The 16,721-nt window shown below is 48.6% G+C and overlaps 1 protein-coding gene across 3 annotated transcripts in view; it reads left to right on the top strand.

The window, feature by feature from the left end:
- The window catches only part of TBX3 (T-box transcription factor 3), a 117,012-nt gene that overhangs the window by 94,324 nt on the left and 5,967 nt on the right, over positions 1 to 16,721 (top strand). The window contains exons 1-5 of one of the 3 annotated variants that reach the window (XM_039504877.1): positions 7,877 to 8,042; positions 9,961 to 10,839; positions 12,563 to 12,830; positions 13,914 to 14,060; positions 16,170 to 16,246. In XM_039504877.1, the coding sequence (XP_039360811.1) occupies positions 10,445 to 10,839; positions 12,563 to 12,830; positions 13,914 to 14,060; positions 16,170 to 16,246 (887 nt within the window). In that variant the 5' untranslated portion in view covers positions 7,877 to 8,042; positions 9,961 to 10,444. Of the gene's footprint in view, positions 1 to 7,876; positions 8,043 to 9,377; positions 10,840 to 12,562; positions 12,831 to 13,913; positions 14,061 to 16,169; positions 16,247 to 16,721 lie in introns of those variants that run through there. The other 2 variants (XM_039504876.1, XM_039504878.1) reach the window with 2 other exon arrangements.

Raw genomic sequence — 16,721 nt, forward strand, 5'->3', positions numbered from 1 at the left:
CTTAACAGAACAGTAATTACCCCAGGCACACTAATGGGCCTGCAACTTGCTGAAGGAAGAGAGACACGGGTGGGGTGCTGGGGCGTTTTTAGGCTAACCGGCTACTTTTAAATAATTTTTATCAGCTGAAAAGCAAGGAGCAAGAGCAGATGTAAAACATGTCCTTTCTGCAGCCAGAAGGAAATTAGAGAGCCGTTTAAAATGGTGAATTAAAGGTGTTTTTTAACTATATAGATTTTTTTACTCTTTCTTCCTCCTCCTCTCCCCTCCCCACTCCCTTCTGTAATCAATATTCCTCTTTTCCCTCCTAATTACCTTGCATTTTTCCACACTTGTATGCATTTTGGCCAATTCTTTCCAAAATTTGTTCCAAGGAAACACATATTTAACACACACCTGCCCATCAGCCATCTAAAAAGAGGGAGATCCTTTCCAATTCCCAGGATACAAATTTAAACCCCTCTTACTTTGCTTATCCATTGAATGGGTTGTGGCGGAGGTTGCCTCGGTGATGTTTTTGTTTGTTTGTTTGTTTTGTTTTTCAACCACCGCCACCACCAAACCTTAGCTGTGATCAAGTCGAATTGTTCTTTAAGATGTGGGGTTTCGGAATGATTTTAAACTAACGGGGTACCAATATCAAGGAAAGGTTGAACAGACTCCGAGGAGAGACAGAACCTGCCACGGTCATTTTTCTGTGATGCCGTATAAAACTTATTCCTCTGACAATGAATGGCACACGTCTTGGGCGGCAGCTGCTCTGGCCAGATTATCCAACTGGATGAATTTGTCCCATTCCAGCGGCGAAAGAGTAGGGTTGGAACGGGCAAAGCGCGCAGTAAAAGTGGTGGGAACTGTCTGCGCAAAAATTCAGCTCCCTGAAGTGGCTGTCACGCAGCATGTCGTCGTGATAATGTCCTGACGTAACAAATCTCACAGAAACCCCACTGATTTCTGTTGGGATGGTCTATATTTGTGACACTACCGGTCTGATCCGTGTGTGGCTGGGCTGCGTGAGTTTTACATCGCGGAGAAGTCGGTGCTACCAAAGAAGTTTGTCGTGTTTCCCAGTGATGGGATGGGGAACAATGTGTGTCTCTATCTTAAACATTCCCCGATGCTGCTACTCCACTGAATGCGAGTAAGGTGGTGGAGAAAAGCTCTTCCCAATCCTGGCACATTGTACCATGCCGCTTTCCATGCACTTTGCCTTTAAAATGCACATTGCTGATGTGCTGTCAAAGGGGAACAGAATTCATCTGACACTAAACTTTCTAAAGTGAAGATTTGATCAATTCTCGGATTCCCTCCCCAAAGAGATTGGTAGGATTTACAAATTAGAAGTCTGTTTTTCCCCCACCCCATCTCTTGCCAATATATAGTCATATTTTAGGGTTTTTTTTTTCAGGGTTGAGTATAACTGAAAGTAGAATTGTAAATGATATGCTTTCTGTTCACCCCCTGGTTCAAATAACCTAAGAAAGAGTTAAGAGCAGAATAATTCCTATTTACTAACTGTGAGCACTTTACACTGATATAAATATTAGAACAGAGTATGACAAGTATAGCGCATATGTCTCATTTCTTTATTTTTGAGCGGGGGAGCAGCTCAAGTAGTTTAGTGGAAATTGATCAAAGTTTTTTTTGTTTTGTTTTTAATAGTGTGCAGTTTATGTACATCGTATACGGGCAATCTAAATACATTTTTAATGATTTCAGGGGGGAAAACTCCTTTGATACTGGGACTCTGGAAGTCATATGCTTAATTAAAGACAGCTCTCGGGCTCTGAATCTATCTGTTCTACACCAGGCTTTCTGGTTTGTGTAGCGATACTGTAAATCTTAGATCTTCAATTACAGGAGTGCTTTGAAAACATATACAGTTTAAAGGGCTGCCTTGAAAAAAGAACCACCGCTCGGTTTTCTATTAGTAAAGAACCTACAGCTTTTTAAATGCAGAGATACCCTAAGTACCGAGATTCTTTTTTTTTAAAGTTCAGGGCTTCTGGGGTTTTAACTGCTCCTATCAAACAGATTAAGGAGCATTACAAGGAACGGGAAACAACTAGCCCGTCCCTCTGGTGAACAGTGAGGCAGACCCTTGTTTCTTCTGAATTACTTATTGATATATCTCAGTGCAATCCAACTGTTGATCTAACCCGAGCGAACCATGTGTAGATATGGTGGAATCAAGACAGAAAGAAAGTTGCAATACTTAGGCGCGGGGGTTATAGTTCTCTGGGATTAATGAAGCTGTCTCATTCTCTGGCAATGAAGGCGCCTGCGTTTTACCAGGCCTTGCACTGTGGTGTGGTAGCAGCGTCTCCCCCCCCCCCCTCCAAGCGCCTTCCAGTCCTCAGGACAGGTTTGCAAACGGGTTCCCCCTTTCCTGGCAGGCAGCCCTGTTGGTTTATTCTGTTTGGGGAAGCAAATCGCTCGTATTTGGTAACAAACCCAGCGAGGAGAAAGGGACTTGCCCGCAGCTTCGTCTTCCCTTTCATTTATCTCCTGCCCTCAGTGCATGGTTTTTGTCTCTTTAATTGAAACCCAGTAAGGAAAATAGTAATGGATACCCGGCTTAAATTGAGAAAACGTGTCCGCTGCTCTATGGCGAGGGTTAGTTCAGCAGATTGGAAGAAGCCAGTTCTTCTTCGGCCTGTCATTTCCCTATTGACTATAGCCGCTATTAGATTTGCCATGCTCTTCTGCTACAGATGTCCCTCTCCCCCCTCCCCTCCGGGAAAGGGAACAAAAAAAAACAAACCCTAGGTAGCAATCGATTGCCTGGTGGCTTCATGGCATCTTGAAGAAAATGCTTAAAAACAAAAGCAAGATGTATCAGTTCAGCTGCCAAAGGATCAGCTCCCCCTGCTTGGGTTTGCTCTTGCAGGCAGTGCTGCTGCCGAGACAGAGGCTGACTCTCTGGGGTGCATATGACTGTTTGGAAGCGCCGGTTTGTCCGTTTTACTCTGACGATCACTAACCATTGCTCCCCTCTGCAGCCCCCTTCTGCGGACTGCGGCAGAATGCGCCGCATCCGAACCCACCGCCATGCTCGAGCGCGCACCTTCAGCTGTACCAGCCCATCCAGGGAGGGGGTTGGGGGAGAGGGGAACGAGTCTTCGGGGCTGGGGCTGGGCTAAAAAAGAACGCGATTGATGGTCAAGGCAGATAAAACCAGTGTCTTTACTGTGTAGTCTCGAGTGCCTTGTTATACAGGGTATACAAGAAAAGTGTGTGTGCAGGGAGGGGGGTTATGTAGCATCTTGCATACTAGCGGATTCCTGTTACAGGAACCCTCCATTCTCTTCATTGTGTGTGTGTGTTAAAGTAATTGAATAAAACATTCTCTCTCTCTCTCTCACACACACACACACACAGAGGCAGAGCAGGCATTGAAAAGACAGATCTGCTCGAAAATAGGAACCGACAATTAGCTCAACTTCCTGAGAAGACGTACGTGTGTGTGTGTCTTTTCTTTTTAACCTAATCCACAGCGTTAGCTGCTCCTAGTTTCTACCTCATCGCCGCCGGTGAAGGAAAGATGACCATTAGAAAGGGGTGAGCGCGTTCAGCAACATATTAGCAAAAACTGGGGAGTAAAAAACCAACCCCCCCAAGGAATCGGTAGGGATTGCTTGTGTGCCCTATGGAGAGTCTAAACCAACTGGCGCCAAAGCGGGTCTGTGGGCTAAACATCACGCCGTGCAGCCCCTAGCTAGACACGGCTGACTATCTCTGCTTCTGTGCACACCCCACACACGCATCTGACTGTGGCACTAAATTGCCCTGATCAATAATTCAAAGCCCCTGTCAGAGGCCATGTAAATGTGCGTTACAGGAAAGCTACGTCGCTTTTTATGGTTTTTACACCGGGCCAAACGGAAAGCACCTTGAGTAAGTCAAGGCTGCTCAAGGCCTGGGATGCTGGCTTGAAGGGTGACACGGGTCCCAGGTCTTGTGAGCCACCAGGGAGAGGGCCTGGGAGGAAGGAAGCTACAAAACAGAGAAAGACCATGTCGCTGATTTCTTCTAATACATTTGTGTAAATGAAAGGAGCCTGGTCAGACCCCGGGCCACCCATCGCTCAGAAGTGAGGTGCTCTCCTTGTGCCATAATCCCTCGGCGCGGCTCCACTACCCCGGGAAGCTGGTCGAAGGGCTGGCCTGTCCTTCCGTGGGAATGGGAAGTAATCGCACCCCCCCTCCCCCCGCGGCTGGAGAAGGGTTTGACAAATCGCTCTATTCAGTGGACATGCTCTAGTCCTCATCTGAGTCACCGAGCAGCCTCCCCTGGTCTTGCATGTTCCCTTTGGATTTTAGCCGCTGCTGGCTGGGCCTAATCTGACTCCCTTTCAACTCAGGATACGATAAAGTTCAAGCAAACTCTCCGGCACCTCCAGGAACGCAAGGGATGGTGCATTGAGGGGCTCTTGGTCGGTTTCAAGTGGAAGCCTCCAGCTTGTGCTTTTCTTGCAAGTGTGACATTCTAAGCAGATAAGACAATTCTGCCAACCAAACAGCAACCCCCTAAGAGCCCCAGAGCGCCATTCTGAGACCTGGGGGCTTCCAGACCGGCTCCGAAACCCCATATTTAGGCATCTTCCGTCGAAGTGGCTGGGGTTTTAAAGGTGCTGGGTTTGGGGGGGTCTAACTTTAGAGACCCCCGGCCGGAAAGTTTTGGCTTCAATTGAGTGTTGAATTGGGCTGGCCACTAAAATAAGGTCTTGACAGGAGCAAGAGAGCGCGAGCAATTCCCCCGTCCCCGTAAAAGTTTATTTAGTCTGAGCATATTGACTAACTCTCCCCCCCTGTAAGGAACCTACTTAATTAGGACTGAGCCCTTCAATAAGACGCGAGGATGCGGTTGTGTCAACACCGCTTCCTATTTAGTGACACCTTCTGCTGGAGTGAAAGGGCCGGCGAATGGGGGTGAAAGTTTAAGTAGGAATGAGCGTGTAATCGTGGCTCGCCAGACCTCACACGTGCGGACGAGAATATTTACAGCAAACGTGCCAAAGCAAACTCGCCCACTCCGTTTTATTTCAGATCAACAGCGGTCGGCCACCAAGGCTCTGGCTCCTTCAAAGCGCCTCAGACATGAGCCAGGGCCCCGGGGGGCGGGAGGAGGTGGGGTGGAACGAAAGGCAGCAGCGCCATGCACATGGGCACACACACAGTTCCACACACACACACATGCCCAGGTGCACGGACACACACCCCCCTCCCGCCCCTCCGTTGCACAAACACACAAGCACAGCTTCACGCCCACCTACAGGTGCTCGCGCGGTAAACGCATGCAGAGATGCCCCCAAATAAACATCTCAAGAAAAGATGCGCAATGCACAGACAGACTCGCACCCACTTAGAAATACGCACATAGCCAAACACAGACTCCACACCCAAAGGGACTTACACAGGCATACGGCGGCATAATACACACCGGGCACATAGTGCACACAGACATCTCAACAGACACACATGCGTGTATACGTCGTGCATCCGCACATATGCAAATACACACGCATGGACACCCTGTACCCATGATGCAAATATACATGGAGGCAGGCAGCCAAACTCATACAGAGATCCGCATACATAATGCACACCTATATGGAGCAGTGATACACACACACATATATACACACACCTACTTAGTACACACATACATAACGCACATGCACAACTATCCGCATATATCGTGCCCCCAGGCGCAGTGCGCGCGCAGACACAATGCGCACACAACTCTACATCTACCTAGTGCGAGCGGGCGCGCGCGCACAGTGCACGCACACAGGCACAAGTGCACACTCTCCTGCAGCATCTAGGCACACAAATATCCAACCTGTGCCCGCGGAGCGCGCAGTAACTGGCGCCCACGCGGAGGCGGACTCAGAAGGGGTTATTCGCGCTGAAAGGGGGCGCTGAACAAGGGACCCCAAGGCCGCAGCCTCTTCAGCGCGTATGACAAGAGCAGGAGAAGCCTGAGGCGAGCGGAGCTAAGGCAAAGGTCTCGTGAATGAAACCGACGGGAGCCGAGGGGCTTGTGGACGTTTGAGCGGCTCAGGGTCAGAGGGGACAGGGCAGGTACCGCCGGGGTATTTATTTATTTTATTGCGGCCTTCGCTATCGCAGCCCTTGTGTTAAAAGATTAGAGGGGGGCCTCCTCCGAGAGACAGAAAACATCTCAGCGCCTCTTTGAAGAGCAAGATAGCGTCTCACATGCCTCGTTCCCGGGGCTTCCAACCAGGCCGGGAGAAGCCAGCCTTATCTCGCCACGGTATCTGCTCTGCTTCGGATCAGGCCAGGTTCCCAACCTTCCTGGCCCGGCTCCCCTTCCCTGGCCTGGCGCACCGCCCCTGGCTGGGGTGCGGGAGCTCGCCCCTGTTGCTTTCCTGGCAAGGAAAGGGGCTAACAAGGAGCTGGAGGCGCTGGCCAATATTTAACTAAGATGGCTGGCCACCGGGTCCCTTTTGTTTGCTTGCAAATTAATCATCCAGCGCGCGGTCGGCGCCAGTGTAGATTTATCACACACAGGAGGGGGAATGAGGCGGCCGAGGAGAGACAAAGGGAGTTCGCACCTTCCTGCTTTTGATCCGAGATTAGCGCAGCATCCCTTCATAATAGCAGTCTCCGGGGGGCTCCGTCTGGGAGGTCACTCATCGCTGGCGGAAGTTTGTCCCCCATTAGCAAGACGTTGCGATTGGAAATCATAATCCACAAACGTTTTCGGTGCCTAGTAGATGGGGGGGGGGTCTGCAGAGGGAGGGTCTACGTGGACAAATATAAATAAAATTCTTTCTTTCCGCCGCTACGTTTGGTTTCCCTAGCAGGGGTGGTGGATTTATAGGCGACGTTACTCCAAGGGGGTTAAGGACGCAGTTCTGCACCGAAACTTTTAAAAACCCAACCCCAAACCCACAATTGTCTCCGGTGTGTATGTGCGGATCATTCCTTGGATGTGTGTAGGGTGTACTTATTTCTCTGCATGCACACACGGAAATGTATATACAAATACACCCCCCGCCCCAGATATCTATACACACACAGATAGATGTGTATATATACACCCTTCAGATACACAACCAGCCAACGTCGTGCAAACGCCCTTTCGGTCACTGGAGCACTCATGGGGGTTGCTTTTAAAGCGCTCCTGGATTTCTGGAAACTTTTAATGCACCAGTTTTGCAGAACAGGATTTGCTTATTTTGATTGTTCTTATTAGCCTCATCCTCATTGTGATGTTCAGGTTGTGATGGCCGGGAGAGGGGATGCATGGCACGGAATCACGGATTTCTAGCAGGGGCCGGAGGAAGGAGCTGCAATCGCTTTCTCTCTGTCTGCCACAACTAGCTGAGAACTATAACCAAACTGACCCATAGAATCACTAGAGGGGCCAAGCGTTTGGGTTCGCGGAAAATGCGACTCTCTTCTCTCTCCCTCCCGCCCCCATCGCCTTTGAAGGCCTAGTCCCTGCCCCCCCTCTCCCCCCGCCTGAGACTGAAGGGGAGATATTTTGGTGAATGCAAAGTGATCCTAGACGCTGGTTACTACAGGGATTTCACCAGGCTGGCGCCAAGCGCTCTTAACCATGTGCGTCAAAAATGCAACGTTAGAAGAGCTAATCACTTTAGATGTTCCGCTGCTATCTACATGCATTTAGGCCACAATGCCACTGCCGGCTCGCTCTCGCTCTCTGGTTTGCTCCCAGCATATAGTTCCCTTTCTTTAAGCGGAGTGTGTGTGTGGGGGGGGGGGGTAGCCCTCCAAAAATGTGACATTCTCCACCCCAGCTTGTACATCTGTCTGATTTCTCTGGCTGCTCACTTCCTTCCTCCCGCCCCCACTAACTCCATCCCCCCTCCCCACAGACACACTCCAAACACATATTTTCTGCTGTCTCTCTCTCTCTCACACACGAGCCCCATCCGCAAGATATGACTTGCATGTACGCCTTGTCCTTCCCAAGGGAACAGACACTGCCAGTGCAAAGCCAGCGCAGCTCTGATCTTCCTACAGCAGGGGTGGAAGGACCCAGGAGAGGTATGTTCTCTGGGGCCCGATCCTGCATTCCTTAACAACCCATTGAAGTCAGCAGGGGTTTGGGGTGCTCCAGGGAGGGCCTGGTTGTGCTTTATTTCAAGGCTCGCCCTCTCCAGACCCCACCAACTTCCCACCCCCCAAAGAGCCCTGCACTTCCCGTCTTCTCCCTGCGCACCCATCTGGAGGAGGAGGGGTGGGAAGGCGCTGGGCTGAGGAGTAACCCATTCGGCGCCAGCACGAACTGCTAGCACAATCCACTGCTTAACAAATCTCCCCCCGCCCCCCATTCCCGCAGTCTCCCCTAGAAGCCATTGGGGCAAGGACCCAGCCCCATCAGAGCTGGAGAGCAAGATTTCACGGTTTGCTTTAGAAGAAGAAGAAAAAATATATATCAGCCCCCCCCCGCCCCCGCCCCCGATTCCTGTGCAGATAAAACTCGGGTGAAGAAAAGAGCAGGGAGCGGGAGACTGCATGTGGTACAGGCGATCCCTGGGTCCGATATCCCCCCCGCTGCAAGACTTGGCCATAGAGGGATGCACAGATTTAGAACCAGAGCCAGGCCTTGAGACACTTTCGCCTTCAGCGTGAGCCTCTTTCTAGGTGGCGTTAGCCCAGACCTCATGCCAGGAGGGGAGCCCCCGTTCCTTCCACACACGTGGAACATCGATGGCCTCTATCGCACGCGTCTGTAACGTATCCTGCATGAGACTGGATCCGAACAGAGCGCGTAGAATAGCCCATCACTGGCTCTGACTCTGGTACCGGGCATGTGTCCCTGGCCTATCGCCACCCCCTGTATCTGTCCTGTAGACTCGAGTCCAGAGTGGGTACGAGGTAGAACGAAGCCAGCACAGGGAGTGTTTAAATGGGAGGCCCTGGGGAACCTGATCCCTCTAACGAGGGCCTGGGCACAGCAGGCCCCTAGAGACCCGGGTCATTAAGGCCTTTCAGCAGCCGCAAACCGCGCACCTCCTGGATTGCAGAACTAAGGTGCCGCTCCCAGGGCAGAGTTAGCGCGGCTTCAAGCCCCCCCGCCCCCGGGCCCCTTAGCGGCTGCCCGGCGAGGCAATGCAAACCCCGCTGGGCCAGGCGGCTGCTAAATCGAAAATGAAAATGCCCAGCGCGGGCCAGCCCTAGATCTGGCCAACGGGAGGGAGCAGCGGAGCCCTGCTCTGATCCAGGGAAAGGCGAGCAGCTCCCAGCCCCCCACCCCCCTTCTCTAGGGCTGGAGCAGCTCGAGCCGGGGTGGGGGTGGGGGTGGGGGTGGGGGGGGCGATTTCGTCTCGGAGAAGCCACCTAGAGGCGGTTCTCTCTCTCCCCAGTGGCTCGCTGCGCCCTCCCCTCTGATCATGTTGACATATTCACACGCCATGGAGTAGTAGTGATGCTTTGCTGCAGCGTTACAGTTTCCGACACCTTCTTTTTATAACTCGGCTCTGTCCCCCTCCACCCGACCTGTCAAAACCACGCCTATGGAGCCACACAATTGGTCCGAAAGCGTCAAAGAGCCAATCAAGTAGGCTCCAGCTCCCCTGCGACCCATAACACATCCCTACAATCTGGTGCACGGGAAGCAGAGCTCACAGGGAATTCTTGGAGCTGAAAGTCGCTCGTTCTCTCTCCCCTCTGCTGGAGTGTGTCGGAGCGGAGACCGGGGTGTAATTCCGAATAAAAAAGGCAGGGAGAGAGAGAGAGAGAAGGGAAGGGGAAAGAAAAGAAAGGAGGAGAAGAAGAGATCCTTATTGGAATCAGGGCTCCATCCGAAGGCTCTGCGGGGAAGGGGGCGGGGGAAACGGAAGCGAGATTTCACTGCAAATTTTGTAGCTGCTGCCTGCTGGAAGGGTGATCCAGCCAGGGGTCCTTTTATTGTTTTGTGGGGAGTTTTGTTTGTTTTTCTATTCCCCCCTTCCCTTCCCAGGCTCTGTTCTGCAGCCTGACTGTGCAAGGAAGGGAAGGGACCCCCCCCCACCGCAACAAGAAAATAAACCACAGAAAGACAACCCGGCTTCGACCCTGCAACCGAGGGAGAGGAAAATAAAACACGCGCAGGCTCCAGGCGCTCCCGTGTCCACAGCGGAGACCTCCGTCCGCCGCAGCCACATCCTTGGATTTTCTTCTGCTGCTTCTACATCCTTTGAAATTGAATGCAAGAACCTCCACTCGGGGAGGAAAAAAAAAACCCATTAAGACTAATCAGCCGCCGCCACAAGGAGAAGCTGTCCTGAGCGATTATGTCTCCTGACTGGGCCGCTTGCAGTGTGTAGTTTTTCTGTTTCATGTACTCTGTGCCCATAGATCTCGCCCCCCCACACACCCTGTTTGGGGTGATTTTTCCCCCCATGATGTACTGTTAGAAACCACTCCAGGGCTCCTCCAGCGGTAGGAAGGTCCGGGGGGAGTGGATGAGTATACCGATGAGAGATCCAGTAATCCCTGGGACAAGCATGGCTTATCATCCCTTTTTACCTCACCGGGCACCGGACTTTGCCATGAGCGCAGTACTGGGACACCAACCTCCGTTCTTCCCGGCGCTTGCCTTGCCGCCCAATGGGGCGGCTGCCCTCTCCCTTCCCGGGGCTCTGGCCAAGCCGATTATGGATCAATTAGTCGGGGCGGCTGAGACTGGCATTCCCTTTGCTTCCCTGGGTCACCAGGCGGCAGCTCATCTGAGGCCTCTAAAAACCCTGGAGCCAGAGGAAGAGGTGGAAGATGACCCCAAAGTGCATCTGGAAGCCAAAGAACTTTGGGAACAATTCCACAAAAGGGGCACCGAAATGGTGATCACTAAATCAGGAAGGTAGGTCTGTGTGTTTGGCTCTGTCTTCCCCTCCACCCCACAATGCAGTGCCACAGAAAGGCAACGACTTCCTCCAGAAAACTTGTTTCATCTGGAATTATGAAAACTTTCAGCCAGCTGAAGGGACTGAGCTGCATGGCCCTATTCAGCTGCTGAATCGCCGATAGTCGGTGTTGATTTTGTGTGTGTGAAGATGTGTGTCTGCGTGTGATAAAACAGCTCAGTGTTACTTTGTAGAATATTATAAGCGAAAAAAATAATTTTGGTTAGGATTTAAACTGGCTTGATTTCTGCTTCACTGCATGTTGTCCCTTATCAACGGGAAAGGGACATAATTCTGCTCTTGAAGTAAATATAGCAATGATAGATGAAATTACTTTCGCTTTTTTCAGTTGCTTCCTTATGAATCTGTGTTTCTACTGTGATCTATGCAAGCATTTGTGCTGACTAATGGTATTTGGAAATACATACACTGATAAAAAAGAAAAAAATAATCTTACACACACTGCAGAGTTATAGGTGTCTGTTTTAGAGAAGGTTTTGCGAGCAGTTTTGGTATCCTAGAATATATGCATTGATATCTATCTATCTATCTATCTATCTATCTATCTATCTATCTATACACAGACGTATATTAAATATGAATGTACGTATGTTATATGTGTGAGTATTATATAATGTGTATACTAATAACACACGTATATGAATTATATATATATACATACATATATACACAATTAATCGTACTTAACTGTATTTTATTATAAACACTTCTAATTCATATGTAATCTGCAAGAGCAAATAACTCTTAACGAACCGTTCCTGAGAAGTAATCCTATAATGCGTATAATAGTAAGATTTAATGTATAGGGTTTTTTTTTATTATTGCATGACTTGTAGATTGTATAGGCACAAAAGAACTGAGAGCGGGAGAAAATTGTCCCTATAAACTCTCCCGCCTCCCCCCTTTTCCTGTGGCCAAACTTTTGCATGAAAGATTGAAGAGTATGAGATACTTCTTATTTGTTGCAAAGTCATGTGTTTCCTTTTAAGTGAAGATTGCTGAATGCCAACCACTCGGTATAATAAACAGCAAATTTGTGGTATCCTGTTGCAGTTTAGAACTGGACATAGGAGCATAGGGGAATGTGGTTTGCAAGGAGCCCTGCTCAGATATGTTCTCCTGCATGGAGACATTACTGGAGTCTGAATTTCACACTTAAGTACAACATTGTGGCTCTTTCCCGGCCCCAGCAGAAATCTTGTTTCGCCCCCACAGCTAATGGAATGACTCCTAAAAACGCAGAACATTTACACATTAACCAATGGCTTCCCGTGGTCCTTTGTGCAGCACTCAGGGAAATAAAATCAAACAAACACAAATCGCTGCAAGATCCAAATGCTATGTCAGGCTTTGAAGTTTGGGAGTGGAGGGCGGGGAATTTGTGGCGATGGTAGGGAATATACCCATCCTCAGCACATGCTTTTTTGGGGGAAGAATTTTCTCTTGAAACCTCTAAGCGATTAGGGGAAAAAACACTTTCGGGGGTGGTGGTGGTAAATCGTGTTGATTTCAGAGGTTTTTGCTATTGAGACATGAAATTACTGGTTGAAGTGGCACTGGGATATAGGCGGTTATGGGGGGGAGGTGGTGTTTTTTGTGTGTATGTTTTTTTTTATCTTGTCTTTTTTTCTGTTTGCCTGTTTCTCTCTATATCCCTAGGAGAATGTTTCCTCCATTTAAAGTGAGATGCACTGGGCTGGATAAAAAGGCCAAGTACATTTTATTGATGGATATTGTGGCGGCTGATGATTGTAGATATAAATTCCATAATTCCCGGTGGATGGTAGCCGGCAAAGCTGACCCTGAAATGCCAAAGAGAATGTACATCCACCCGGACAGTCCGGCTACAGGAGAACAATGGATGTCCAAAGTCGTCACTTTCCACAAACTTAAACTGACTAACAATATTTCTGACAAGCATGGATTTGTAAGTTCCTTTTCCTTTGGGTTCTTCTCTCACTTTTTCTTTCATTCCTCCCCTCCCACCCCCACATAATACAATTTGCAACAGAACCAGCCACTGAGTTTGCAAAGAGGGTGAAGCGTAGCAAACGACATAATCGAACAGATCTGGAATATTGCAGGAGCGGGGTTCAAAGAGGAAAAAAGAATAAAAAGAAAGAAGCAGCTTTTGCATTGATTTTAACTCGATAAAGAATAGATTTGTGGAAATAATATTTTTTTAAAAATAACCCTCCTCTGTAATACCCACGTGTCCAGCTTATAATGTAACGTATTTATTTCCCTTTTGATGAATATACTAATTTCAATCTTGATACATCTAGAAGCTCATTGGAGCCAACATTGGCTTTAAAATAGTGATGATCGCATTTTTACTGTGGGGAAATTATATGAGGATGTGTATAAAGGGTTTCAATGCCCGGGAATGCAAACATTTAAATATATATGAATCAAGATACTATAATGCAAGTCCGAGAGAAAATAAACAGACACAGAACTGAGAGTTCAAGGGGGCCATTCATTTCTACCCACTCCATTACATTTACTGGGTGTGCAGTGATAAAAAACTAACTTAATAATTAAATCAAACAAATAGGCTGATAAGTGCTAAAAGAAGTTAAACGATCCTCTCTCTCCTTGGGAAGCCTGCATCGGAGCAGGGAGTTGGAGAATCTCTAATGCTGTGAAGATTGCATTTGCTGGCTGTGATTTGATTAGATGATAAATTTTTGCTCTTCGCAGAAGGCCTTAAGTGGGTTGGGACCGCCAATTAGTTACAACTAAGGCCCTGGATTGTTTTTTAAATTAAAATACATGTTGTCCTTATCGCAAACGATTCTCCCCCTCCCCCCCCCCGCTGCCAAAATGCTGGTCGATTTCAAAACGCGTAGAGAGATGTATTTTAATTGAAAACCGAGGCGCGTAGCTGTCAACGTGTGGGGACGGCGAGGTGTGCGTTGGGAGTGGAGCGGGAACACATTCATCCTCACAACCGATCCCCCTTGTAAATCCGGGTGGTGTTGTTTTTGTATCCCCCCCGCGATTGCAGACCATTTTAAACTCCATGCACAAATACCAACCGAGGTTCCATATTGTCCGGGCCAACGACATCCTCAAGCTGCCGTACAGCACGTTCCGAACCTATGTGTTCCCCGAGACGGAATTCATCGCCGTGACCGCATACCAGAACGATAAGGTAAGGCGGGTCGGGAGGGATTCCTTTGACGTGCTTTGGCTTTTAAGAAAGCTTTTCTGGCGCGTTGTTGCTCGGAAAATCAGGAAGTCTGCAGCTGTGCAAACCAGGCTCCGAATAGCGCGTGTCCAATTTGCCTTGGAACTGTGATTTCAAACGGGAGGGTTTACACTGAGTGTGCACGTGAGGGAGGGGATCGGTGTTTTCGGTGTGGATTCAATACGAGTAACAGGGTGTGTGTGTGTGTCCGATCGGTGTTTAGAAAGACAGGCCAGAGCGTTTGCATTGCCTTTGGCCTTTGTACCAGGTTACCTCCTTTCACAACACTGGGGATAAGGCTGGAAAGCACCTTTGCTTCCTATTATTAGTTCTGTCCTGCAGTGTTTTTATTACTGTTGTTATTGATTCGGGAGGCTGGAGGGGGGTAGGTTCCGATCAGGGAGGCTCTCTAGCAGAGTTTAGCGGTAAGGGCTGGACGAGCCAGTGTGGACAAAGTTGTAGCGCGCCAGACTTCTCCAGACTTTTCCAGTCTGCCAGTGGATCGGTTGCACCCAAGGAGTTGTGTGTGGCAGATTGGTGAATGCTGAATTTAGGACAACGGAGACAGGGCTCGGGAACCAAAGAACCAAAACTGGCCGGTTTTATTCCTGTTCCCCCCCCCCCCCACGTTATATTTCTTTCGTTAAACTAAAAAGTGCTGGATTTAAAGCACCTGGCTGAGTTGCTGGAATTTTGCGATATGTAAATCCTTGTATGCCCCTTGTATTTAAAAGTTGGGAGGGAAGATTCCTCACCCCCTAATGATTCTATTTTAAAGAGCTATTTGTCATTTGGGGGGGAGAGGGGAGTTTACACTGGTTCTGCAAGCGTGCTGTGTGTGTGTGTGTGTGTGTGTGTGTGTGTGTGTTTGTGTGTGTGTGTGTAAAAAAATCGAAGGGAAATGTATGCAGATGAGACGAGGCTGGATTTTGCACTGGGACTTGCTAGCAACGGTGCTCGCTTGAAGCCGTCAGCGGAGTCTGACTTCGTTGCAGAATAGAACTCAATGTACTTGTCTCATTGCCATGAAATTGTGTGTAAAGCCTATTGTAATGGAAGCAAAGTGCCCCTCGCCTCCTGCTCTATCTTGGCGATCCTGCCCGAGAGGTCAGAACCCACATTCCACGACTCACCTAGCCAGGCCTTTGTTAGTTTCGTGCGATCGATGGGTGCCGGGTTTAACTTTCTAGACCGAGGAGATACCACGCAGAGTTCAGGGAATCCAAACAGAAGGCATAAGTTATGTTTTAGGGAGCTGCTTTGCTCTCTAAGCGGAGATTGCTGGGTTTGCAATAAATAAATAAAATACTCTTCCCTCTTACCCTGTCACCTCCCCCGATTTTGTAAATGAAACCTTGGTGCATTTTTCTAGTGTAAACTCCGCGCCTCGTATTTACAGGAACTCCGCAAACTTGCAGGGAGGCATACATCTACCAAGTGTCTCTTTAAGATCTCCCGGGCCTCACCGATTCTTTAAAGAGGCTTTAAAAATGTAAAGCGGATAAGCGAAAACAAATGTTTTCAAGGGTAACCCGGTGCTTTTTAATCTAAAAAATCTTGATGCATTACAAGGCGTTTTCAATAAAACCAGCTCTATATTCGCCCCTCCCCCAACACACGCTGTGCAATATAACTATATAAAGTACTTTATTATATAGCAAGGGGGTGGCTCTGATTCGTTTGCGGTTTAATTATAGCATTTAAAGAGTTTAAACTGAGGCATAACTTTAATGGATCGCAGTGCATTCCTTCCAGCGCGGTATTAGCAACCCTGGGCATTTTCAGTAGCAAGACGTTCTGTGCGACTGATTTGACTAAGCCAGTCCGTGTAAATGAGGAGACAAACGTGTCTTTAGAACTGTGCAAAGTCAGAGTATTCAAACGTAGAGATCCGCCAAGTAATCCGCTTGCCCCTGCCAACGCAAAAATCTTTGCCCCTCCGCGTATTGATGTATGCGCTGTGTCTCTCGAAAAGGAAACCTCCCGCTGTATGGATTGCAGGGGAGGGAGGAGATTTTTGAAAAGATAGGCGGCTTACTTTGTGGCCTCTCCCCACCTTTCTTCTTTCTTTAGATAACCCAATTAAAAATTGACAACAACCCCTTTGCCAAAGGTTTTCGCGACACCGGGAATGGAAGGAGGGAGAAAAGGTAAGTCTGAAAAGTTGTCCCGTCCTGTTCTTTCTATCTGGCCAACTTTAGAACATGTCCAGAGGTCAAGATAACTTCCAGCTTGCTCCAAACTAGTCCCTCCCCCCCCCCCAGCCAAATTGATTAAGGAGAAATTGTTTCATAAAGCAAAACAGATTGAGGGTGATTCGATTGTGTTTTTACCTTTTTCTGCATTGCACTGCATTGGATTGATATGAGAAGTGGCATTGGTATCTTAAGAAAATGACATGCGGCCAGGGATAGAAATCTCTCTTAAAAGAGAAGGATATTAAAGCATGTGTTTGCAGCTGGCTTTGAAATATAGGAGGAATGAAAACTAGATTTGAGAGCCCACGGTTAAATACATGCCATAGTGTACATTGGTATCTTCCTAGGGGTGTTAAAAACCCTTTCTATACCGAAGAGAAAATATAATACATCTCTTTTATAAAGATGGCACCTTGATTATAAAATT

The sequence above is a fragment of the Mauremys reevesii genome, linkage group 18 (genome assembly GCF_016161935.1).
Source record: "Mauremys reevesii isolate NIE-2019 linkage group 18, ASM1616193v1, whole genome shotgun sequence".
In the NCBI taxonomy this organism is placed as follows: Eukaryota; Metazoa; Chordata; order Testudines; family Geoemydidae; genus Mauremys; species Mauremys reevesii.